Source organism: Macaca mulatta, chromosome 20, assembly GCF_049350105.2.
Source record: "Macaca mulatta isolate MMU2019108-1 chromosome 20, T2T-MMU8v2.0, whole genome shotgun sequence".
Lineage (NCBI taxonomy): Eukaryota > Metazoa > Chordata > Mammalia > Primates > Cercopithecidae > Macaca > Macaca mulatta.
In genome coordinates, this window is record NC_133425.1 from 63,442,240 (window position 1) to 63,466,225 (window position 23,986).

At 54.3% G+C, this 23,986-nt stretch overlaps 3 protein-coding genes and 1 non-coding gene across 18 annotated transcripts in view; all 4 read left to right on the top strand.

The window, feature by feature from the left end:
* NUTF2 (nuclear transport factor 2) overlaps positions 1–5,904 on the top strand; it is a 28,337-nt gene extending 22,433 nt beyond the window's left edge. For all 9 annotated transcript variants that reach the window (XM_028841535.2, XM_077984418.1, XM_015126441.3 and 6 more), the window contains 3 exons: positions 1,504–1,575; positions 1,665–1,763; positions 4,136–5,904. In XM_028841535.2, the coding sequence (XP_028697368.1) occupies positions 1,504–1,575; positions 1,665–1,763; positions 4,136–4,249 (285 nt within the window). In that variant the 3' untranslated portion in view covers positions 4,250–5,904. The remainder of the gene's footprint in view (positions 1–1,503; positions 1,576–1,664; positions 1,764–4,135) is intronic.
* A 491-nt stretch (positions 5,905–6,395) lies between these two features.
* EDC4 (enhancer of mRNA decapping 4) lies at positions 6,396–18,638 on the top strand. Of its 5 annotated transcripts, XM_077984235.1 has the most exons (30): positions 6,396–6,679; positions 9,535–9,634; positions 9,742–9,898; positions 10,286–10,397; positions 10,670–10,769; positions 11,022–11,211; positions 11,314–11,461; positions 11,546–11,650; positions 11,969–12,078; positions 12,163–12,246; positions 12,339–12,434; positions 12,540–12,642; positions 12,759–12,939; positions 13,038–13,110; positions 13,213–13,304; positions 13,388–13,575; positions 13,651–13,775; positions 13,867–14,020; positions 14,368–14,801; positions 14,887–14,991; positions 15,076–15,228; positions 15,308–15,344; positions 15,479–15,656; positions 15,765–15,920; positions 16,024–16,139; positions 16,574–16,739; positions 16,824–17,010; positions 17,103–17,322; positions 17,708–17,871; positions 18,094–18,638. In XM_077984235.1, exons 3-30 carry the CDS (start codon positions 9,864–9,866, stop codon positions 18,284–18,286), a joined length of 4,005 nt encoding a protein of 1,334 aa, XP_077840361.1. In that variant the 5' UTR covers positions 6,396–6,679; positions 9,535–9,634; positions 9,742–9,863; the 3' UTR covers positions 18,287–18,638. The 5 variants fall into 5 exon arrangements, 4 of the variants coding, with proteins under 4 accessions (XP_077840361.1, XP_077840362.1, XP_014981923.2 ...); XR_013411015.1 differs by lacking the exon at positions 9,535–9,634 and having other exon boundaries at positions 17,103–17,355; positions 17,649–17,871; XM_077984236.1 differs by lacking the exon at positions 9,535–9,634 and having other exon boundaries at positions 6,396–6,698; positions 9,721–9,898.
* On the top strand, positions 11,462–11,545 carry MIR1241 (microRNA mir-1241). Its single transcript, NR_032310.1, has one exon. It is a non-coding gene; the product is annotated as a microRNA mir-1241 (primary transcript).
* A 177-nt stretch (positions 18,639–18,815) lies between the features above and the next one.
* On the top strand, positions 18,816–22,688 carry NRN1L (neuritin 1 like). 3 transcript variants are annotated; one of them, XM_077984416.1, is made up of 3 exons: positions 18,816–19,275; positions 19,858–19,990; positions 20,110–20,502. In XM_077984416.1, the coding sequence occupies exons 1-3, from the start codon at positions 19,048–19,050 to the stop codon at positions 20,367–20,369; spliced, it is 621 nt and encodes a 206-aa protein (XP_077840542.1). In that variant the 5' UTR covers positions 18,816–19,047; the 3' UTR covers positions 20,370–20,502. The 3 variants fall into 3 exon arrangements, with proteins under 3 accessions (XP_077840542.1, XP_028697366.1, XP_014981925.1); XM_028841533.2 differs by lacking the exon at positions 20,110–20,502 and adding an exon at positions 22,499–22,688 and having other exon boundaries at positions 18,914–19,126; XM_015126439.3 differs by having other exon boundaries at positions 18,914–19,126.
* Positions 22,689–23,986: the final 1,298 nt, after the last annotated feature.

Here is a 23,986-nt window from a genome sequence, read left to right on the forward strand (position 1 = left end):
TTTTTAGGAGATGGGGTTTCACCATGTTGGCCAGGCTGGTCTGGAATGCCTGACCTCAAGTGATCTGCCCACTTTGGCCTCCCAAAGTGCTGGGATTACAGGTGTGAACCACTGGCCTCATTATCTCTTTTTTTTTTTTTTTTTTTTTTGAGACAGAGTCTTGCTCTGTCGCCTAGGCTGGAGTGCAGTGGCGCCATCTTGGCCCACTGCAAGCTCTGCCCCCTGGGTTCATGCCATTCTCCTGCCTCAACCTCCCAAGTAGCTGGGACTACAGGCGCCCGCCACCATGCCCGGCTAATTTTTTGTATTTTTAGTAGAGATGGGGTTTCACCATGTTAGCCAGGATGGTCTCGATCTCCTGACCTCGTGATCCACCCGCCTCGGCCTTCCGAAGTGCTGGGATTACAAGCGTGAGCCACTGTGCCCAGCCTGGCCTCATTATCTCTTAGAGCAGGCCTGAGCCAGAGAGTTAGGAAGGTCCTAAAATAACAGTTTATATTTATTATTTCATAATATTCAGCACCTTACCCCTTTGAAGGTTAGGAAACTAAGACTCAGAGAAATAACTTACTAATGTCACAGCTAGTAAGTAGCAGAGGTCCTTTTGAGTTCTGCCCTTGAAGGCTGTGGAAGGGAAGATTTGAGGTGGAACTAAGCTAAGTGGGTTACATGTGAGATATTGCTTCTTGGTGGTAGGGAGGGTCCCAGACTAGGCCTTGGGAGGCCTTGTCAGCCTGTATCTCTCCCTGACCCCAGGGGTATCCAGAAGGCTAGCTAGAAGGTCCACAGTAGAACTGAGCCTGGGCCGTGGAAGGTGATGAATGTGGAATTTTTCCAAGTTATTTCTGATGACTTTTTTTTTTTTTTTTGAGATGGAGTCTCACTCTGTCACCCAGGCTGGAGGGCAGTGGTGCGATTTTGGCTCACTACAACCTCCCCTTCCCAGGTTCAAGCGATTCTCCTGCCTCAGCCTCCTGAGTAGCTGGGATTACAGGCATGCGCCACCACGCCCAGATAATTTTTGTATTTTTTAGTAGAGCTGGGGTTTCACCATGTTGGTCAGGCTGGTCTTGATCTCCTGACCTTGTGATCTGCCTGCCTTGGCCTCCCAAAGTTCTGGGATTACAGTCATGAGCCACCGTGCCTGGCCATATTTCCGACACCTTTTGGGGACTGACACCACACAGCAGGATGGCTGAGCTCAGGCCACATATAGCCCTCCCGGGCCTATGCATATCAGTGGCCGTATGACTTCTTAAATACAAATGGGAAGTATATTTTATTAAATAGTCTTTCAGAGCCTGGGTCCATGGGACAATGGGGTATACTTGAAGATGCTGACAGTGTAATGTTTGGAGCTTATACTCAGTCTCCCTCTTTAGACAGGGAAACTGAAGTGTGGGCACACTTCTCCAAGCAAGACCCTTTTCAGAGTCTTTCCAGGGCCTTAGAGATACCTGTACTCTGAGGTCCCAACCCTGGGGTTTCCTCTGCATTTTTCAGATTGACGCGTCATGCCTTACGTGGGAAGGACAACAGTTCCAGGGGAAAGCTGCCATTGTGGAGAAGTTGTCTGTAAGTAGGGATGAAAGCCAGGGTGCAGGTGGCTCCTTTCCCACCTCTTCGGGCCTTGGTTCTCCCACCTCCCACTCTCTCTCTTGCAGAGCCTTCCGTTCCAGAAAATCCAGCACAGCATCACCGCGCAGGACCATCAGCCCACTCCAGATAGCTGCATCATCAGCATGGTTGTGGGCCAGCTTAAGGTAATGGTGCTGTCGCAGTGGTAGGGAGGGGTGGGCAGGCAGAGGAGAGTCTTGTGTCCCTGCTTTCCCTGTGGATGTGGCCGGCTTATCTAGGGACACCCAGACAAAGTGACTGTATAGAGCTGCGTAGTTCAGTATGCTAGCCATTATCCACATATAGGTGGCAATTTTTAAGTTACATTAATTAAGATTAAAACATACTTCTTTGGCTATACTAGCCATATAGAACATTTTTGTGACTGCAGAAAGTCCTATTGGCAGACACTGGTCTAGAGCCTTTATCTGGAAAAGGGAGAAGTATTGGAGCAGGATGGGACTGGGGTGCCAAGCCACTAGGCTCCCACCTGCCCCAAGGTCAAGGTGGACAGGCCAGCTGGGTGTTGAGAGGCAGTCCACTACTGCAGCCCTTGCTACCACTCCACAGGCTGGCTGCTGGCTCCTCACCTGCTGAGCAAAGCAGATTCGTGGAACTCTCTCTTTCTCTCTCTCTTTCTTTCTTTCTTTCTCTCTCTTTTCTTTTCTTTTTCTTTCTTTCTTTCTTTCTTTCTTTCTTTCTTTCTTTCTTTCTTTCTTTCTTTCTTTCTTTCTTTCTCTTTCTTCTCTTTCATTGTTTCTTTCTTCTCTTTCTTTCTTTTTCTTTTTTTTTTTTTGAAGACAGAGTCTCTCTCTTGTTGCTCAGGCTGGAGTGCAGTGGCACAATCTCAGCTCACTGCACCTCTACCTCCCGGGTTCAAGCGATTCTCCAGCCTCAGCTTCCTGAGTAGCTGGGATTACAGCCGCCTGCCACCATGCCCAGCTAATTTTTTGTATTTTTAGTAGAGACAGGGTTTCACCATGTTGGCCAGGCTAGTCTTCAACTCCTTGACCTCAGGTGATCCACCCGCCTTGGCCTCCCAAACTGCTGGGATTATAGGCATGAGCCACCGCCCAGCCTGGAACCTATTTCTCTTTGCATTTTCCTTTCTCCTTCTCAAGACCTGTTATTCTCAGAGACTTCCTGTGGTCCCGCAGACCTGCCAGGAACTCTCCAAGGACCTGCTGTGCTTCAGCCTATTAAAGCCAGATTCTGGGCCAGGCGCAATTCATGCCTGTAATCCCAGCACTTTGGGAGGCCGAGGCAGGTAGATCACCTGAGGTCAGGAGTTCGGGACCAGCCTGACCAACATGGAGAAACCCTGTCTCTACTAAAAATACAAAATTAGCCAGGTGTGGTGGCACATGCCTGTAATCCCAGCTACTCGGGAGGCTGTGGCAGGAGAATTGCTTGAACTCAGGAGGCGGAGGTTGTGGTGAGCCAAGATTGCACCATTGCACTCTAGCCTGGGCAATGAGAGCGAAACTCTGGCTCTAAATAAATAAATAAATAAATAAATAAAGCAAGCCAGATTCTGTTTCCAAAAACACCCTTCTTCCCAAAAATAGCAGGACAAATTGGCTGCCCCTTGGCCTGGGCTTGTGTCTCACAATAACATGGTCACATGCTCGCTCTCTCTAGCCTAGCTGGGACAGGGCTTCCTGAGTCCAGAGTGGGTGTGTAGGTGGTCCTGTGGGCCTCTGCAGTGGACGCAGAGGCACCTGCTTTCTGGCCTGGACTTTCCTGTGTCAGTTTATCCTGCCTGTCCAAGATGTCTTGCTCAGTGCCTGCGCCTGAAGAGGGACAGAATTCAGGAGGTCTCTGTAGGGAGTTCATTGCTCACTTTCTCAGGCAAAGGTAGTAAACACTGCTCCTTCCCACCTGGCTTCATGTTCTTCCTGGTGATTCTGTCCAATTTGGAGCTCCCAAACAACTGATTTGCCTCCTTGATGACGATAATTCCCAGAAAGCAGGTGATGTTAGAGACAGTGCTGGTTAGCTAGGCTCCTGTTTCAACTAGGCCTCATCCTAGTTTTCTGCAGTTTGGCTGCAGGTTTCTTGCCTTTTTTTTATCTCAAATACTGTTTATTACATGACAGGAAACATCATCAGATGGTGAACCTATGTTTTCAATATTGTTTGCAGGTTTTTTTGATACGCTAAGTACTTGGTAAATACTATGGGATTAATTTCAAAATTGTGATCACTTGTGCCTGGAGGTGTGTGCTTGGAGGCAGGTACATCCTCTGTCTTTGCTATAGCTAAGGGTGAATTATTGTGCAGTTTAAGCACACATAGCAGTAGGCGTGGCTGATTGTTGACCTCCATGTGCCCAGGGCCTTGTTTCATACATTATATCAATTCACATTCACAAGTACCCCTTGGCTATACTGGGATTTGAGTTCAGGACAGTAGGGCCTGATCCTAAAGTCCACATTTTTTTGCCCTATTCTCCTACCACTGAATTATCTTCCTGTTTCTTGATCCCCTTACTGAATCCTCTTCTCTCTCCTCACAGGCGGATGAAGACCCCATCATGGGGTTCCACCAGATGTTCCTATTAAAGAACATCAACGATGCTTGGGTTTGCACCAATGACATGTTCAGGCTCGCCCTGCACAACTTCGGCTGACCTCCTCTCAACTAGGCACTCACGCTGTTTCCTCCTCCCTCCTCTTCCCAATACTATTCCCACTCCTCCAGATGCTCCAAATATCATGCACAAATGAGCAGGGCCGCGGCGGGAGTGGGCGCAGTGCGCTGCTGCCACCGAGGTGTTGTGCATGATGTTTGGACACTAGACTAGTTGCATCTGATGGGAGAAATTTGTGTTGTACCAGCGCATGCCTTGGAAAGACTTAAGTAATGCAAAAGGTTGTCCTTTTTTTTTTTTTTTTTTTTTTTTTAATCTACTGACAAGTTGCTCTAGTAACCCAAAGAAGTGAAGGAGAAAGCAGCTGCCTCACCGCCCAGACATTGATTTGTTCAGATGTTTCAATGCCTCATGATACAATAAAACCACAAAAATTTTCTTAACAGTTTAAATTGTTTTAATTAGTTTACTAGTTGGCTGGGCATCAAAAGCCACCCGGACCCATTGTCTGTCTCATGTCTCACCCTCCCACTTCTGCCCCAACTCTGAATACCTGTTTCAGGGAGAAACTGCTGAAGCAGCACTCCCAGCTAGCCTCTCAGAAGCCCTGTAGGGCAGTTCTCTCCCACTCCACAGGGCGACTGGTCTGGAGAAAGCAGGCAGGAAGAGCTCAGGTCCGACTTGAAGCTTCTCGCACTGAAGCCTGTGCAGTCAGTTCTGATACCTCCTGTGACTTCTGCTCTGGCGAGGTTCAGGGCTCTAGTAGCAGGAGAGATGATCCTGAATCCTGCTGAAGCTGGAGAGGCCTTGGCAAAATGGCCCATCACATTTAGGCCCTGTGGGCTGAGGTCTCAGCAGTATCAAGGGAGGGGTCCGCTGTATCCCCAGAAGGATCAGGATCATATCCAGGGTGCCCCACATACACCAAACCAGGCAGAGGGCAGCTCAGCTCCTGTCCCATCTGCTTTGGATATCATTACCCAAAGGCAGGTAATCCGAAGAGCCAGCCTCCACTGCCCACAGAGCCAGGCCCAGTTGGGTTGGAGTATAGGTCAAGAGCTGTGGAAGGAGGCAGTCTGTGAGGGACTCATAATTTAGGAGTCCTCACCCCTCAGACTGCTGCAGGACATTGCCAGGCCTCTATTCCCTTCCTCAGAATACAGACTTCATGCTGTCTTCAAATCCCAGGGAGTCTTAGCTATTAGGGCAGTTTCTGCTTCTCCATTTTGGGGACAAACGCCTTACCCAATACAAATCTAGCCCCCCATCCCACAGACTTCTGGATGGTATAAACCTAGTGGCAACGTAGCAACGATAGGCCAGAACCAAACCCAAGATTTGGGTCAGTGCCCTGTTACGGGTTTTAGGACTGGTAAGGACACCACAGCTAAATCTGACGTGTAAAAGGATACCCTTTCCCCGTCCCAGTGCGGGTGGACTGTATCCCCACCTCTTCAGATCCCATAGATTGCCGGGTGACATTGGGCACAGGGCTGGATGGTGTGCTGTTTGAGAGGACAGCATGCTCAGGAGATTTCAATAGGAATGATCTCTAGACTGATGTGTATTTGGGGAAGTGGGGGTGGGGAAGAGGTAGGTGCCTGCTGCCTCAAACCACCTTGTGTAAAATCTGCAATACAGCTTCTTCCATGTACCTGTGCCTGAACTGTCTGCAATAAAGAAGAATTTGTAAACTGTGGTTTCTTTCTTCTAACCTGAGGGTGCCAGGTGGGACAAGGGGATGCTGGGGGACAGTAGGGAACAATGACTGATCATTGTGGTGGGGCCATCTCTGCTCTTGCAATTCCTGAGTTTTATGACCTCGAGGGTCGCCTCAGGCCTTGAGTTATTCCCACCCATTCTCCAAAGGAAACCTGAGGCACCTGCCAATTCAGGATATTCTGGGGGTCTGAAGGACCTTAGCATGGGCGGCTGAGTTGACCCCGTCCTGGGACCATTGGAGCCATGCTCTGGGAGTGGGCAGGGACCTGGCGGCTTCTGAGTCGAGTAGGGTTCTGGGTGGCCCAGTGTGTGGACGTTTACCTCATCCCTGTGGAACTTCCCTGACCTCGCGGGCACAGGGGCGGGGCCGCCGAAGGGGACGGGCTGCGGGAAGGGTTTAGGCTTCCGCCCCCAGCCCGGAACCTTTCTTCTCCGTCCCTGACAGGTTCCGGGAGCCTCGGCTAGTGGGGGCCGGAAGTGGAGGCGGTTGGTGGTGTTGGCGGGGCTCGGGGACGCTGCGCGGGCGGTGGTTTGCGAACTGCGGGTGGACTGAGTGTAGTGACCGGCGTCCTGCTGTCTCGCCCCGTCGCGGGTGGGCGAGGGTGGGTGGTGCGCGGCGGCGGCGGAACGAACGCGGTGCGGGCGGGGCGCCCGCCGCTGGGCTCATGGCCTCCTGCGCGAGCATCGATATCGAGGACGCCACGCAGCACCTGCGGGACATCCTCAAGCTGGACCGACCCGCGGGCGGTGAGCGGGGGTTGCGGGGGTGGGCCCCAGGCGAGCTGACAAAAGGGCGGCGCGCGTCTGAACCGCCCTTGGGGCCCGCAGCTCCCTTAGGACCAGCTTTGGATCCTCCTGGCGGGTAAGGGTGGACGGGGATTGACTGCGCCCCTCGTTTCCTGGCCCCAGGTCTCTAGTGTTCCTGGGACTGGCCTAGCTTCTCTTCCCTTTCGCCATGGTTCAGAGGCCTGGTCTGGGCTCCGTATATGGAATTCTGGGCCTAGGCTTAAGCGCGATGCTGAAGAGCCGCCGGTCCCCGCCATAACTTGCCCTTCTCTCTGGAATAAAGACTCCAGGCCTCCCGTTCTGAAACTGATTTCCAGGAGGAAGGTGTCCAGCCTGAATTCCGTGTTCTTTCTGGGATGAAGGCAAACCACAGACCGCACCACCCTGACTGAATTAGGCTACAAATATCTCCAAGCCCTAATTTCTTCCCATTCATTCATATTTCTCTTTGGCTCTTAATGATACCTCAGAACTAATCTTGCCCCCAAAGATTCCTCAAGACACAGCTAACAGGGTTGTAATATACTGTTGTCATTGAAAGAGAGGAGTGTCTCGATACTGTGATGGGCATGGGAAGGGTGGAGGCTGATGAGTGCAGAGTACAGGTCTGAGAGGGGAGAGTGGGCTAGGTCTGGTAATGTGAACAGGGTCTTGGGTGTCAGGAAAGGCACCCAAGGCATGTATGTAGACGCCACCTATTAGGAAAAGGAAATAGCACGTGTGGAGGCACTAGTTTACTGACAGGTTTAGGGATCTCTGAAGTGGCCGGTGATAATGGTGTGGGTGTACAGTGGAGGACTGATGTTTCCTCAGATCTTGTTCTTACACCTGCTGGGAGGCCCAGACTGGCTGCTTTTGGAAGCAGGCACTGGTGCTCACTAGGGGTGGATTCAGCTAACCCCTACTTTCAGAAAATCCATCTGCTGCCTGAGACCACTGGGGCCTTTGTGCCAGGCCTGGAGTGTGTGCCCTCTTCACTCATGAGTTGGGCGTGGACCTCTTCTGCTGCTCAGCTGCTTTGCAGACTAGACTCTGCAGATATTTGGTAGAGCCTGGCATGGCCAACCATGTACAGCCTGGGCCTGCTTTTTGGTTGTCCTCATGGTACCCTTCATGGAAGGAAGAGTGGTCAGCTTGTCACTGAACAGCTAAAGTGGCTCTGATCCGAATGAAGTGGCCTGCAGGCTTTCCTTATAATTCCTTTGTTTATTGATTGGCACTTGATTCCCTTGTTTGCCAAGCAGCTCTTTCTTGTTTCCTCTCACTGGAGGACCAGGTCAGAACTCAGACTGTTGAGGGCTGGGTGCGGTGTCTCCCGCCTATAATCCCAGCACTTTGGGAGGCCGAGGTGGGTAGATTGCTTGAGGCCAGAAGTTCGAGACCAGCCTGGCCAACATGGTTTCCCAACATGGTGAAACCTCGTCTCTACTAAAAATATAAAAATTGGCCGGGCACAGTGGCTCACGCCTGTAATCTCAGCACTTTGGGAGGCCGAGGTGGGCGGATCACAAGGTCATGAGATCGAGACCATCCTGGCTAACTCGGTGAAACCCCGTCTCTACTAAACATACAAAAAATTAGCTGGGCATGGTGGCGGGCACCTGTAGTCCCAGCTGCTCGGGAGGCTGAGGCAGAAGAATGGTGTGAACCTGGGAGGCGGAGCTTGCAGTGAGCCAAGATCGCGCCACTGCATTCCAGCCTGGGCGACAGAGCAAGACTCCAAAGAAAAAAAAAGCTGGGTATGGTGGCTCACGCCTGTAATCCCAGCACTTTGGGAGGCCGAGGCGCGTGGATCACAAGGTCAGGAGTTCGAGACCAGCCTGGTCAAGATGGTGAAACCCCATCTCTACTAAAAATAAAAAAAAAGTAGCCGGGCATGGTGGCACGTGCCTGTAGTCCCAGCTACTTGGGAGGCTGAGGCAGGAGAATCCCTTGAACCTGGGAGGCGGAGGTTGCTGTGAGCTGAGATCATGCCACTGCACTCTAGCCTGGGCAACAGAGCGAGACTCCATCTAAAAAAAAAAAAAATTAGCTGAGCTGTAATCCCAGCTACTTGGGAGGCTGGTGCAGGAGAACTGCTTGAACCCAGAGGGTGGAGGTTGCAGTGAGCCAGGATCGCGCCAAAAGAACCGAAAGACTGTTGTGACTGGAAACTTGCTATGTTCCTGAATGTGGAGCCCTAGGCTCCTTGCCATTTGGGGATTTTGGAAATGGTGTCTGAGCCTATGAGAGTGTTTGAAACCCAGCCAGTTGCAAAGAACTGAAATGCTGTCTTTCGTTACTCCACACTCTGTCCCATAGTTTTTCTCCTTTTGGTCGAGCTCCTTTATGTCCCTGCATTCTGTGTTTACTTGCCCAAGATAGCTTCTTTGGAGCCATTTCTGTGTGGGGCAGCCCCTTCCACATCTTACCAGTGCCCTTCCATGCCTTAGGAGCCCATCTTCTCTCCAGATCTTGACACTACATTGGTCTAGGCCGTGATCTCTCTCACCCAGATTCTCAACCATTCTGCCTGCTATCTTAATCATCCCACTGGCCAGAACTGACCGCGTCACCTTCCCCTTTGAAACTCTTTATGGTTCTCATGGCCCACAGGGAAGAGTCTAAGTGCCACAGCATCATACCTGATGCCTCTGCAGCTTTGTTTTCCCTCCATCCTTCCTGTGTTTGTGTGTTCTGGCCACACTAACTGCTGTATAAAGTCTTTCCTGACCGTTCCTATGCCCTCACTCAGAGTGCACAGAGTTCTGTAGTAACCCAGGCCTGAGTATTAACTGGCCTCAAAGGGTCCTTGATGGCTTGTACCCCTCCCCCAGGCAGAAGAGCCTCATGCTCATCCTTGGTCCTGCATACGTCAGCGTTTATGGAACGAGAGATGAACACAGGGCCCTCCTCCTCATGGACATGCTTTGCTCAGTTGAGTGTTCCTAGAACACCTCATAGTTCTTGAAGGAAATTCTGCAAGGGGAGAAGCTTGTGGGCAGGTCGAGCAACCTTATCAGAGTGACCCTCTCTGTCCCCAGGCCCCAGTGCAGAGAGCCCACGGCCATCCAGTGCCTACAATGGGGACCTCAATGGGCTTCTGGTCCCAGACCCGCTCTGCTCAGGTGATGGTACCTCAACAAACAAGACTGGTCTTCGGACCATGCCACCCATTAACCTGCAAGAGAAGCAGGTCATGTGAGTACCTAGGAGACGACAATGGTGGTGATGGTGTGTTTGGGGTGTCTTCCTAGCTGAAGCCATGAGATGGGGAGTGAGCAGGGCCAGCGGCCTCTGCTGCTTCCTCTCTAGATGACCTGGGATGGGGCTTGAGCTTGCACTAGGATGAGAGGCAAGGACAAGCTCAAGGGTTTGGCCTGGATACCTGGTTTAAAATGAAAGTAGACTCATTCCCAAGGAAGGAGGTGAGCAAGCGGAGCTGTGGGTCTGGGGCCAGTGTACCAGGCAAAGCTGACATTGGACTAGATACCTTTACCAGGCTGGCTATGTCCTCGCTTCCTCCCGTCCCTGCCCATTGAGCCTTTGGGTGAACAAGAGACAAAGTTTTTGCACTCTTCCCCACAGCTGTCTCTCAGGAGATGATAGCTCCACCTGCATTGGGATTTTGGCCAAGGAGGTGGAGATTGTGGCCAGCAGTGACTCTAGCATTTCAAGCAAGGCCCGGGGAAGCAACAAGGTAGGTACTAGGATGCTGTGGCATATATAATGTATAGGGGCACACCCAGCCTTTCTGGTCTCCCTCATGCTGCCAGTTCCTGTGGGGCCACCTTGACACTTTCCCAGTTTCAGGAAGCCAGGGCTGGGTGCCAAGCCTCTGTGGGAGTCTGGCTCCAGGAGGTAACAGTGGGTAGCTGGACTTGCATCTGTGTCCTCTCCCATCCCCAGGGATGTTGGGGGCCACCTAGGCTCTAGGGAAGTTCCGTGACTTTTCTCACCCTGGGTTCTCAGGTGAAAATTCAGCCTGTCGCCAAGTATGACTGGGAGCAGAAGTACTACTATGGCAACCTGATTGCTGTGTCTAACTCCTTCTTGGCCTATGCCATTCGGGGTGAGTAAAGACAGTGGGGAGGAAGGACGTCCTTCCTCCTATGCTGGACGTCCAACAGAGCCAGTTCCAACATCAGGCCACTCAGGCCTTAGGGGTAGAATGGAAGGTTTGTCCATGCTGCCTCTTGGGGAGCTGGGTGGGAAAACCAAGCTTGCGACTATGGTGGTGGCAGGAGACAGACAGGGGCAGCGCTTCTCTGCTGCTGCCTGAGCCTGGATGTGTACTCATGGTCCACTGCTCTCCTGATTCCAGCTGCCAACAATGGCTCCGCCATGGTGCGGGTGATCAGTGTCAGCACTTCGGAGCGGACCTTGCTCAAGGGCTTCACAGGCAGTGTGGCTGATCTGGCTTTTGCACACCTCAACTCTCCACAGCTGGCCTGCCTGGATGAGGCAGGCAACCTGTTCGTGTGGCGCTTGGCTCTGGTTAATGGCAAAATTCAGTATCCATTCCTTCCCGTGGGTGGTGGGACTGAAGAAGGGTGGGCGGAGCTGGGGTGTCACGCCTCTTCATTCACCTATCTAGCCCTTAACACCCTGCTCAGAGAAGAGATCTTGGTCCATATCCGGCAGCCAGAGGGCACGCCACTGAACCACTTTCGCAGGATCATCTGGTGCCCCTTCATCCCTGAGGAGAGCGAGGACTGCTGTGAGGAGAGCAGCCCGACGGTGGCCCTGCTGCATGAAGACCGGGTGAGGGGGCTGGCATGGCGAGGAGGCGCCAGAGAAGCCATAGTGTGGGGATGGGCTGCACACTCACCTCTCTGTGCCTTCCAGGCTGAGGTGTGGGACCTGGACATGCTCCGCTCCAGCCACAGCACTTGGCCTGTGGATGTCAGCCAGATCAAGCAGGGCTTCATTGTGGTAAAAGGTCATAGCACGGTAAGCCTGTGACTGCCTGCCTCCCCTGCCCTCTCTTTCCTCATATTCGTCCTCTGTTCCCTATATCCACAGCTGTCCGGGCAGCTTTACTAGCATTCTGTCCATGGGGACTCTGAGCTCAAAGTGGCCCTTGCCTGTGCAGTTTTCTCCTTACCTCACAGCACCCTGCAGGTCTGGCCTTCTCTAGGGACCCTGTTCATTCAGTCAGTCACACAAGCATGCCAGTCGCACCATGAGTCAGTCCAGCTCATTACCATCCTCACTTGGGAGGGACTTGTTCTCACCTCTAGTCAGCAAAGCTTTTTGGGTTCTTTCTAGTGCCTCAGTGAAGGAGCCCTCTCCCCTGATGGGACTGTGCTGGCTACTGCGAGCCATGATGGCTATGTCAAGTTCTGGCAGATCTACATTGAGGGGCAAGATGAGCCAAGGTAAGGCAGGGCCTCAGGGACCAGGATCCTCCCGAGGTAGCCGACCGGACTGCTCACTCAGGCCCCTCATCTGCCTACCTGCAGGTGTCTGCACGAGTGGAAGCCTCATGATGGGCGGCCCCTCTCCTGCCTCCTGTTCTGTGACAACCATAAGAAACAAGACCCTGAGTGAGTGAGTGGGCAGCCTAGTGGGTGGTGGGCTGGACCATGGCTCCCAGCAGGCGGCCCAGCCAGCCAGTCAGTGCGTTGTTGCCTTGCAGTGTCCCTTTCTGGAGGTTCCTTATTACTGGTGCTGACCAGAACCGAGAGCTAAAGATGTGGTGTACGGTGTCCTGGACCTGCCTGCAGACTATTCGGTAAGGAGTAGTTGGAAGGCTGGGGGACTGGGCAGGGGCAGCAGGGTTGGGAATGTGGCTTCCTTCAGTTCTCAGCCTCATTCACTCTGCTTTGTGGCTCTCTAGCTTCTCCCCAGATATCTTCAGCTCAGTGAGTGTGCCCCCTAGCCTCAAGGTTTGCTTGGACCTCTCAGCAGAATACCTGATTCTCAGCGATGTGCAACGGAAGGTAGGCTGCCATGGGGTACCCTGGCAGAGCTGGGATTATAGAGGAAGGCCGGGGGGCAGGTGGCGCATTGCAGCCCTTAGCCTCTGAGCTCAGCTAGGAACGTTCTGCCTGTGCAGGTCCTCTATGTGATGGAGCTGCTGCAGAACCAGGAGGAGGGCCATGCCTGCTTCAGCTCCATCTCGGAGTTCCTGCTCACCCACCCTGTGCTGAGCTTCGGTATCCAGGTTGTGAGTCGCTGCCGGCTACGGCACACTGAGGTGCTGCCTGCCGAGGAGGAAAATGACAGCCTGGGTGCTGGTGAGCTGCCCCAGGGTCAGAGCTATGTGTCCATATATCTAGGGGGTGTGGAGGCACAGAGAGGGCCAGGGGCTTCATCATCCACACTATCCTTTCAGATGGTACCCATGGAGCTGGTGCCATGGAGTCTGCAGCTGGTGTGCTCATCAAGCTCTTTTGTGTGCATACTAAGTGAGTGAGTGGGGAGGCCCATCAGTGCCCTGTCTGTGTCTGTCTCCACTCTACTGATCCTTGCCCTTGGAGCACTTTATTCTCCCCCTTCTTTTCCTGCAGGGCACTGCAAGATGTGCAGATCCGCTTCCAGCCACAGCTGAACCCTGATGTGGTGGCCCCACTCCCCACCCACACTGCCCACGAGGACTTTAGTGAGTAGGGCGTGAGAGGGAGGTAGGGTAAGTTGGACTGACCAGGGTCTGAGATCTGACTCAAGTGGCAACTTCCCCTGCAGCATTTGGAGAGTCTCGGCCCGAACTGGGCTCCGAGGGCCTGGGGTCAGCCGCTCACGGCTCCCAGCCTGACCTCCGACGAATCGTGGAGCTGCCTGCACCTGCCAACTTCCTCAGTCTGAGCAGTGAGACCAAGCCCAAGTTGATGACACCTGACGCCTTCATGACACCTAGCGCCTCCTTGCAGCAGGTACTCTCCCAAGGTAGGGGGACCTGGGAATGCCTCAGCCATAGGCCACAGGTCTTATTCCCTGCATCTCCCCAGATCACTGCCTCTCCCAGCAGCAGCAGCAGTGGTAGCAGCAGCAGCAGCAGCAGCAGCAGCAGCAGCTCCCTTACAGCTGTGTCTGCCATGAGCAGCACCTCAGCTGTGGACCCCTCCTTGACTAGGTGAGGCAAGGGTCAGAGATGGAGGATGGCAGGGGCTGGTACCAGATGATGCCAGGCTCTGGCTGCTGACACCTCAAGCTTCCCCTACCAGGCCACCTGAGGAGCTGACTTTGAGCCCCAAGCTGCAGCTGGATGGCAGCCTGACAATGAGCAGCAGCGGCAGCCTGCAGGCAAGCCCACGCGGCCTCCTGCCCGGCCTGCTCCCAGCCCCAGCCGACAAACTGACTCCCAAGGGGCCGGGCCAGGTGTGTGAATGGGTGTGTGTGTGAAGTGGGAGCAGGTGGGCGGCAGCAGGGAAGGTAGGTGGTGGGTTCCTCCCGACCCCCCTGCTGCTGATCCTGCTCTACCCAACATGGTCCATGTTTCCCTGAGGTCATTTCACCCTCCTGTGTTTCTTGGTGGGTGTCTTCTCAGCCTCCCTGCCCCCACCTCCTCTTCTGGGCTGTGGCCTCGTTTTTGACCTGTATCCCCACTTGACCTTTTGACTCTGCTGCCCCGTCTCTCATTACTACTAATACTAATGCTTCGTGTCTGTGCCCCCATCCCTGCCTCACCTCCTGTCACTTAAGCCTCCATCTTTGGCCCACCTCAGGTGCCTACTGCCGCCTCTGCACTGTCCCTGGAGCTGCAGGAAGTGGAGCCCCTGGGGCTACCCCAAGCCTCCCCTAGCCGCACCCGTTCCCCTGATGTCATCTCCTCAGCTTCCACTGCCCTGTCCCAGGACATCCCTGAGATTGCATCTGAGGCCCTGTCCCGTGGTTTTGGCTCCTCTGCACCAGAGGGCCTTGAGCCAGACAGTATGGCTTCAGCCGCCTCAGCACTGCACCTACTGTCCCCACGGCCCCGGCCAGGGCCCGAGCTCGGCCCCCAGCTTGGCCTTGATGGAGGCCCTGGGGACGGAGATCGGCATAGTACCCCCTCCCTCCTGGAGGCAGCCTTGACCCAGGAGGCCTCGACTCCTGACAGTCAGGTTTGGCCCACAGCACCTGACATTACTCGTGAGACCTGCAGCACCCTGGCAGAAAGGTGAGGAGCTTGGGAGGGGAAAAGTGTGTTAGCAGGAGGGACTTCAGATAGATTCATCCTCTGCTGAGTTGGCCTGTCCTTCCAGCCCCAGGAATGGCCTTCAGGAAAAGCACAAGAGCCTGGCCTTCCACCGACCACCATATCACCTGCTGCAGCAACGTGACAGTCAGGATGCCAGTGCTGAGCAAAGGTGGGTGCCACTCTACACCATTGTCCTCATGGGGGAATGGGCAGCAAGTGGGCAGAGGCTTACTCCTCCTTCCCCTTCCCACAGTGACCATGATGATGAGGTGGCCAGTCTTGCCTCTGCTTCAGGAGGCTTTGGCACCAAAGTTCCTGCTCCACGGCTGCCTGCCAAGGACTGGAAGACCAAGGGATCCCCTCGAACCTCACCCAAGCTCAAAAGGAAAAGCAAGAAGGATGATGGGTAGGGAGGAATCCTAGGGAGGGAGAGGGTGGTCTCCAGGCTGCCTGACGTAGCCTGAGGTGCTTTTCACCTATGGCAGGGATGCAGCCATGGGATCCCGGCTCACAGAGCACCAGGTAAGTGAACGAGCCCACTTTGTACTTGTGAAACTTCACCCTGCGGGGGTGGAGAAGGGCTCTGGGCCATTCCCTGGTCTGGTGTGTGGGGATGGGTGGGGCAGGCATCATGTGACTGTCAGTGCTATTGACAGGTGCCAGAGCCCCCTGAGGACTGGCCAGCCCTAATTTGGCAACAGCAGAGAGAGCTGGCAGAGCTGCGGCACAGCCAAGAAGAGCTGCTGCAGCGTCTGTGTACCCAACTCGAAGGCCTGCAGAGCACGGTTACAGGCCACGTAGAACGTGCCCTTGAGACCCGGCACGAGCAGGAGCGTATCCTTGAGACTGGTAGCACAACATGGCATAGGGATGGGGGCAGCATTCTTGGCCTGGGAAGGAGTACACGACCTGCTCCAGGCCTGTTCCTTAGCTACGGCGCAGAGCGGCGGCTGGAGCGAGCACTGGCTGAGGGGCAGCAGCGGGGAGGGCAGCTGCAGGAGCAGCTGACACAACAGTTGTCCCAAGCACTGTCTTCAGCTGTAGCTGGGCGGCTAGAGCGCAGCATAAGGGATGAGATCAAGAAGACAGTCCCTCCATGTGAGTTTTGCATGCAGATTCCTTTTGGGTGGTTCAGGTGGAAGTGGGGGTACCTGTCAAGCTTCTTCTCATGGCTCCACCTCCCCCTCTTCCACTCTGCCAGGTGTCTCAAGGAGTCTGGAGCCTATGGCAGGCCAACTGAGCAACTCAGTGGCTACCAAGCTCACAGCTGTGGAGGGCAGCATGAAAGAGAACATCTCCAAGCTGCTCAAGTCCAAGGTGCTATAGGGCCCAAGATGTGGGTGGAGGTGGTGGTTCCTGGGCCTAGTCAGGCCAGGTTGGGCTCAGGTTTTCAGGTTTTCTTTTGTTTTGTTTTGTTTTTGTTTTTTTTTTTGAGATGGAGTCTCACTCTGCCTCCCAGGCTGGAGTGCAATGGTGCAATCTCAGCTCACTGCAACCTCTGCCTTCCGGGTTCAAGTGATTCTCCTGCCTCAGCCTGCCAAGTAGCTGGGGATACAGGCGCGCGCCACCACACCCAGCTAATTTTTGTATTTTTAGTGGAGACAGGATTTCACCATGTTGGCCAGGGTGATCTCGATCTCCTGATCTCATGATCCGCCCGCCTCGGCCTCCCAAAGTGCTAGGATTACAGGTGTGAGCCACTGCGCCCAGCAGGCTCAGGTTTTCAACTTGGCCCCCTCTTCTAACCCCAGAACTTGACTGATGCCATCGCCCGAGCAGCTGCAGACACATTACAGGGGCCGATGCAGGCAGCCTACCGGGAAGCCTTCCAGAGTGTGGTGCTGCCGGCCTTTGAGAAGAGCTGCCAGGCCATGTTCCAGCAAATCAATGATAGCTTCCGACTGGGGACACAGGAATGTGAGTGGGGTCATATGGCCCAAGGTGGGAGCGGTTATCCTCTTTCCTTCTGTTCCTCTTATAGTCCCTGTGGTCACCCCTCAGACTTGCAGCAGCTAGAAAGCCACATGAAGAGCCGGAAGGCACGGGAACAGGAGGCCAGGGAGCCTGTGCTGGCCCAGCTGCGGGGCCTGGTCAGCACACTGCAGAGTGCCACTGAGCAGATGGCAGCCACCGTGGCCAGCAGTGTTCGGGCTGAGGTGCAGCACCAGCTGCATGTGGCTGTAGGCAGGTGTGTGGGCAGAGTACTGGGCAAGGTGGTGGGCTTGAGAAAGGCCAGATTGGGCTCCCTGTTCACTTCACCTCACTCACTTCCCTTTGCAGCCTTCAGGAGTCCATTTTAGCACAGGTACAGCGCATCGTTAAGGGTGAGGTGAGTGTGGCGCTCAAGGAGCAGCAGGCCGCCGTCACCTCCAGCATCATGCAGGCCATGCGCTCAGCTGCTGGCACACCTGTCCCCTCTGCCCACCTTGACTGCCAGGCCCAGCAAGCCCATATCCTGCAGCTGCTGCAGCAGGGCCACCTCAATCAGGCCTTCCAGCAGGTATGATAGGTGTTAGGCCCTGGTAAGGGTCACGTGTCTCTTGACAAGGCCCACACACCATACATTCCACCCACCAGCTTTGCACCTTCTGGTCCCAGCAGACTGTTCTTGGTTCCCTTTGGCCTCGAGGCCATTGTCCCTGCTGCTTCCTCTTCCTGGACCCCCTTCTTCCCACCTAGCCCACCTTGCTTTACAACTACCCTTCTCAGGAACCATTTCCCAATCCCCTAGGGTAACTATACAACTCTGCGGGGCTCTCTCTGAGTCCCTCTGGAGCCCTCACTAGCGCACCCCGTTGTCTTCCTCCCTCAGGCCACACAGTTCAGATAAACAGACATTCCATCCTGATATTTGCTATAAACACTGCTCTTTTTTTCTCCTCCAGGCACTGACAGCTGCTGACCTGAACCTGGTGCTGTATGTGTGTGAAACTGTAGACCCAGCCCAGGTTTTTGGGCAGCCACCCTGCCCACTCTCTCAGCCTGTGCTCCTTTCCCTCATCCAGCAGCTGGCATCTGACCTTGGCACTCGAACTGACCTCAAGCTCAGGTAAGTGGGGGCAGCCAGGAATGGGGAGATGAACTGGGGAGTGGGGGAGTAGGAGCGAGCAGTTTGAATCTGACACCCACTTCTGCCTGAATCCTCTCCCTAATTTTCTCCACCAATCCTCTCTGCCCTCACCCAGAGGGTTTCCTCTGGGCTTCAGTGCCACCAGGGGGCGCTCCCATCTGCTGGTGCCCACCTGTAGCCTGTCCTTTCCCCCATCCCCAGCTACCTGGAAGAGGCCGTGATGCATCTGGACCACAGTGACCCTATCACTCGGGACCACATGGGCTCCGTTATGGCCCAGGTGCGCCAAAAGCTTTTTCAGTTCCTGCAGGCTGAGCCACACAACTCACTTGGCAAAGCAGCCCGGCGTCTCAGCCTCATGCTGCATGGTCTTGTGACCCCCAGCCTCCCTTAGCTGCTAAGCCTGCCTTGCCCAGGGGTGGGATGGCACTGAAGGCCATCAGACAGGCCTAGGCCGAGGCAGGGTCACGGCTGGCCTTTACCTGCTCAGGCCCCCATCTCTGGGGTGTTTGGGGGTCAGGGAGCAGGGAGCACTGGCCGTGGTCTACAGGGTGTGGTAGTCAGAAGGTTTAGGCTGGGCCCAGGGCAGGTATTGTGCCTGCTTGGGTTCTGCCATGCCTGGAGCATGACCCTGAGATCGTGACACCACTTGAGTGGAATTTTCCATGTTCCTTTTTACCTCTAATTTGGATCTTTTTGTTTTTGAAAAATGTTGAGAAATTCAATTAAATGCTTTTGGAATAAAATGGAGTATGTGTGTGCTTTTGGCTTGTCTTTGGTGTGACTCTCATAACTGCCCTCTGTTCCTTCCCTGCCCCTCTCTTCCCTGTGGAGCTCTGTCTAGGCCAACCCAGCCAAGGGGCGGGGTTACCCACTCATCTGCTCCAACTGCCTTCCCAGATCTCCCTTCTCCCTCCTTTTATGGGGTGAGGGTCCAGGGGCCTGCTCAGCACCAGCCTGTGCTCCTGGGAATTTCTGCTCTCTGAGGTCCCTTCTCGCTCCTTTTCCCATTTGGGTGTTGGAGGTGGAGCCGCCGGCTGGGTTCGGAGCCCCACCCCCGGCTTCCATCCAATCACCGTCCCTCCCTCCGGGGGCTGGGCGGACGGGCTGCGCTCCAAGCTGCTAGCTCTGGCACTAGGCTCTCAGCCAGGGACGATGCGCCGCTGCCACTGCCGCTGCCGCTGCTGCTGGCAACCACCCCGTGCCCTGAGGCCGTTGCTGTTGCTGCCCCTCGGTGAGTGCGGGCGTCCGGGGCCCGGGCCACACCCCCTCCTTGCCCAGCCAGGCCAGACTGGGCATAGGGTGTGTGGGAACACTGGGCACCAGGGTGGAGAAGAGTTGCAAGGGCTCCAGGAAGGTGTGCTGGTGACTTCAGGACAGAAGGTGAGAGGCACAAACAGCCCTAGTTATGGGGGAAGGACTCCAAAATTTGCATCCCCTCTTATGATAAAGGGAGACATGCCAATGGCAGGACTTATAGATCGGTCATAGGATCCCTAAGTCCTCTCTGAGGGTCTGGCCTGGATCCCAATACCTCTGCATCCTGCCCTGTCTCTCCAAAAATACCTATCTTTAGAGAGAGTTTGGAGGGCCAAGCAAAGCTTGTCTAAACCGCAGAGAGATGCACTTGTTTCTAGTCCCGGGCCTCTGGACCACCCTCCCCTCCACCCTATCCTGATTCCTTCACGTGAACCCTCCTCATCCCACCTGGGGCCCCAGAAGCTCAGAGGAAGAGCTGATTTGGGGGACACAACATCCCCTCCCCCTGTGCAAATCCCAGTCTGGGTCTTACCTTGAAGGGGGCCTGGGTAGGTAATCCCCAGATTTGCCCTTTAGTTCCTTAGGGCACCCTTTTTCCGCTGAGTCACATCCCCAGAGTGCTCCCAGGTAAACAAGCCCCTGGGGGCTGGGGGACGGGCCTGGCTCATCCTATCTACCATTCCCCCACCCCCACCCCACTTCTAGTCCTTGTACCTCCCCTGGCAGCAGCTGCAGTGGGCCCAAACCGCTGTGACACCATATACCAGGGCTTCGCCGAGTGTCTCATCCGCTTGGGGGACGGCATGGGCCGCGGAGGCGAGCTGGAGACCATCTGCAGGTACCAGCGGGTGCGAGGCAGTGGCCCAACCTGTGCCACCATTGGGGACTGAACCTTTTATTTCCCAAACCAAAATCTCCTTGCCTCACCTAATCCCCCTAATCCCACTCCCTTAACAGATCTTGGAATGACTTCCATGCCTGTGCCTCTCGGGTCCTGTTGGGCTGTCCGGAGGAGGCAGCTGCAGTGTGGGAATCACTACAGCAAGAAGCTCGCCGGGCCCCCCATCCGAATAACTTGCACACTCTGTGCAGCGCCCCGGTGCATGTTCGGGAGCGCGGTACAGGCTCCGAAACCAACCAGGAGACACTGCCAGCTGCAGCACCTGCACTCCCCATGGCCCCTGCGCCCCCACTGCTGGCGGCTGCTCTGGCTCTGACCTACCTCCTGGGGCCTCTGGCCTAGCCTATCAGGTCAGGTGGCAGTGCCTGTGCCTCCAGCCCTGCCCTGGCGGTGGTTGTCCAGGCCCTGCAGAGCGCAGCAGGGCTTTTCATTAAAGGTATTTATATTTGTACTAAGCTCCTTCCTTTCTCCTGGCTGCGGCCTTGCTTGGCTGGGGCCAGGGACTCCCAGAAACTGATCCTTTGCTTGGATGGAATGGGCGGGGCTGAGGGCCACCACAGGGGACTCAATCTTCCTCCTTACGAACACTGGTTTCCCAGTGGCAGCGCAAAGCTTTCCATTTCGTGCAGGTCCCAAGAGCTCCTCCAGTGGAGACCAGAGATCTGCCGGAATGCACAGTCTTCCTCTACTTTCCTATGCTGGCTTGGGGTCGGGAGGGCGGGGTCTCAGCCCTGCACTCCTAGCACTGCCTACCCCTTCTATCCTGGCCCCTGGGGGCCAGGTGAGCTGGTGAAGTGCCCTTGATCTCAGCTCCACCCCCTCCCCAGCCTCTGGGCTCCTGACCATTTCACCTCCTCCTCTCTCTGCCTGTCACCTCAGCCTTCAAGGCACAGCACAGACTGTGTGCTCAGTCCCTTCCTCTGGCTTTCTGGTCTGTCTGAAGGAGGCCTGTTCTAGAAGGTGGGGAGCCTCTGTTGAAGTCCACATTCAAGCCCCTGATATGACCTGAAGTGGCAAAAACTGGGGTTACTGTAAGGGTTCCTCTGGCCTCTGCTCTCCACAACCTTGTTCTTTGAGAAGAGGTAGGCGGTGTGTTGTCAAAACAACTGCAGAAGGCTTTCTGGAAGCCGTGGAATGACAGCATGTGGTGTGCGAGGAGCCCCTCTTCATACCGGTGGAAGAGCAAAATCAGCTAGGCAGAATCTGAGGAAGGAGGAAGCCTTCTGGGGGTGGGACCTTCTTCTGATCAGCCTTCTCCCACCACTGTCAGGATCCTATTCCAAGCCATCACCCCACGGTTTATAGAGGAACTGCCATAGTCTCCTCATTGACTTAAATTATCGTTCCCTCCACTTTATTTTTATTTATTTATTTTTTTTGAGATGGAGTCTTGCTCTTGTCACCCAGGCTGGAATGCAGTGGCACAATCTTGGCTCACTGCAACCTCCACCTCCTGGGTTCAAGTAGTTCTCCTGCCTCAGCCTCCCTAGTAGCTGGGATTACAGGTGCCCGCCACCATGCCCAACTAATTTTGTATTTTTAGTAGAGATGGGTTTCACCATGTTGGCCAGGCTGGTCTCGAACTCCTGACCTCAGGTGATCTGACCCCCTTGGCCTCCCAAAGTGCTGGGATTGCAGGCATGAGCCACCACGTTCCGCCTTATTCTTTACTTTCTAAATTGAAAAACTCAGCCGGGTGCAGTGGCTCACTCTTGTAGTATCACCTCCTCTAGGAACTATTCCCTAACCCTGACTACAAGCTGAATCAGAAGGCTCCTCTAGGTCCACACGGCTCCTGGATTCCCTTCTGCCTCAGTACTGATAGCACTAGCTTGTTATTGTCTAGATACAGGTCAGAATTCCCCACTGTGGATTCCCCAAGGGCAGGAAGTCCTTTTTGTCAGAATCCTCGTTGTGTCTCTAGCATCCATCCTAGGGCTGGATATAAAGGGTGCACTTGTGGGAGGGTGTGGAATGAAAGATAGAGCTCTTTAAGTCCAGCATGGGTAGTGCTACAGTCAGCAAGAGCTTGGACTGAGAATGACCCCACTGTGGAGGTGTGTCATTTTAGGGTGGCACCTTTACCCTGGGCATACTGCTAGGAAGGATGGTGCTGGGGCTGTATATCCCAGAAGTCTTCCAGAGCTGGGCTTGGATGACCAGGAGCAGGGGCCTGGCTGTTCTGGCCAGCCATCAGGGAGATTACTATCCTCCTGCTGTGACCTACTTTTCCCCTGGTTTTTGCTAAGTCCCTACTCTTCCATGGAATAGAGTGGGGCTTGGGGAGGGGGGAAAGAATCTGCTCTCTGGCCAGGGGCTTAAGGGCTTTGTGTGTTTTATCCTAGAGCTGGAGGAGAGGGGTGGGCTGATAGCCAAGCTGGCTGGGCCCTGGGCACAGCTGCCCAGGCCAGAGCATCATGGTGATGGTGTTTCACACATTTGAAGCACTGTGGACAAGGAGTACCTTATTGTTCTGAGAGAGCCTGAGGGATGGATGTCCTGAATCCAGTCCCCTCTGCATTAATGTATCTCTTCACCTAAGGACCTCCCTCCTGCTCTTCTCCAGAGCCCAAACCAGCACACAGTAAGGGTTCGATAAATATTTGTTAATTAATGCACTGAATGTCTGTAAAACAGGAGTGTTGTGTAGATTTCTGAGTGCCATCAACCTGGAATTCATATTACTTTTAACCCTCACAACAACTCTGTAAGGTCAGGATTATGACCCCCCCCGCTTATATTTTATTTTATTTATTTATTTTATTTTTATTTTATTTATTTATTTATTTATTTATTTTTGAGATGGAGTCTCGCTCTGTTAGTGCAGTGGCGCGATCTTGGCTCACTGCAAGCTCCACCTCCTGTGTTCACGCCATTCTCCTGCCTCAGCCTCCCAAGTAGCTGGGACTACAAGCGCCCGCCACTGCGCCCGGCTAATTTTTTGCGTTTTAGTAGAGACGGGGCTTCACCGTGTTAGTCAGGATGGTCTCGATCTCCTGACCTCGTGATCTGCCCACCTCGGCCTCCCAAAGTGCTGGGAGTACAGGCGTGAGCCACCGCACCCAGCCTTTATTTTATTTTTTGAGACAAAGTCTCATTCTGTCACTCAGGCTGGAGTGCAGCAACCCAATCCTGGCTCACTGCAGCCTTGACCTCCTGGGCTCAAGCGATTCTCCAGCCTCAGCCTCTTGTGTAGCTAGGACTATAGGTCTGTGCTATCACACCCAGCTAATTTTATATTTTGGCAGAGACAGGGTCTCATTATGTCACCCAGGCTGGTCTCAAACTCTTGGCCTCAAATGATCCTCCTCCCTCAGCCACCCAAAGTGTTGAGATTACAAGCACGGAGCTAACCTTATATAGCTAAGAAAAATGAGGCTCATGGGCCAGACGTGGTGGTTCATGCCTGTAAGCCTTGCATTTTGGGAGGCCGAGGCAGGTGGATCACCTGAGGTCGGGAGTTCAAGACCAGTCTGACCAACATGGAGAAACCCTGTCTCTACTAAAAATACAAAAAATTAGCTGGATGTGGTGGTGCATGCCTGTAATCTCAGCTACTCAGGAGGCTGAGGCAGGAGAATTGCTTGAACCTGGAAGGCAGAGGTTACGGTGAGGCAAGATCGTGCCATTGCACTCTAGCCTGAACAAGAGTGAAACTCCATCTCAAAAAAAAAAAAAAAAAGAAAAAGAAAAATGAGGCTTATGGCCCAGTGCAGTGGTCCATGCCTGTAATCCCAGCACCTTGGAAGGCTGAGGTGGGAGGATCACTTAAGGCCCTGTGTCAACAAATAGGCCAGGCGTGGTGGCTCAGGCCTGTAATCCCAGCACTTTGGGAGGCTGAGGCTGGCAGGTCACCTGAGGTTGAGGAGAGTTCGAGACCAGCCTAACCAACATGAAGAAACCCTCTCTCTACTACAAGTACAAAATTAGGCC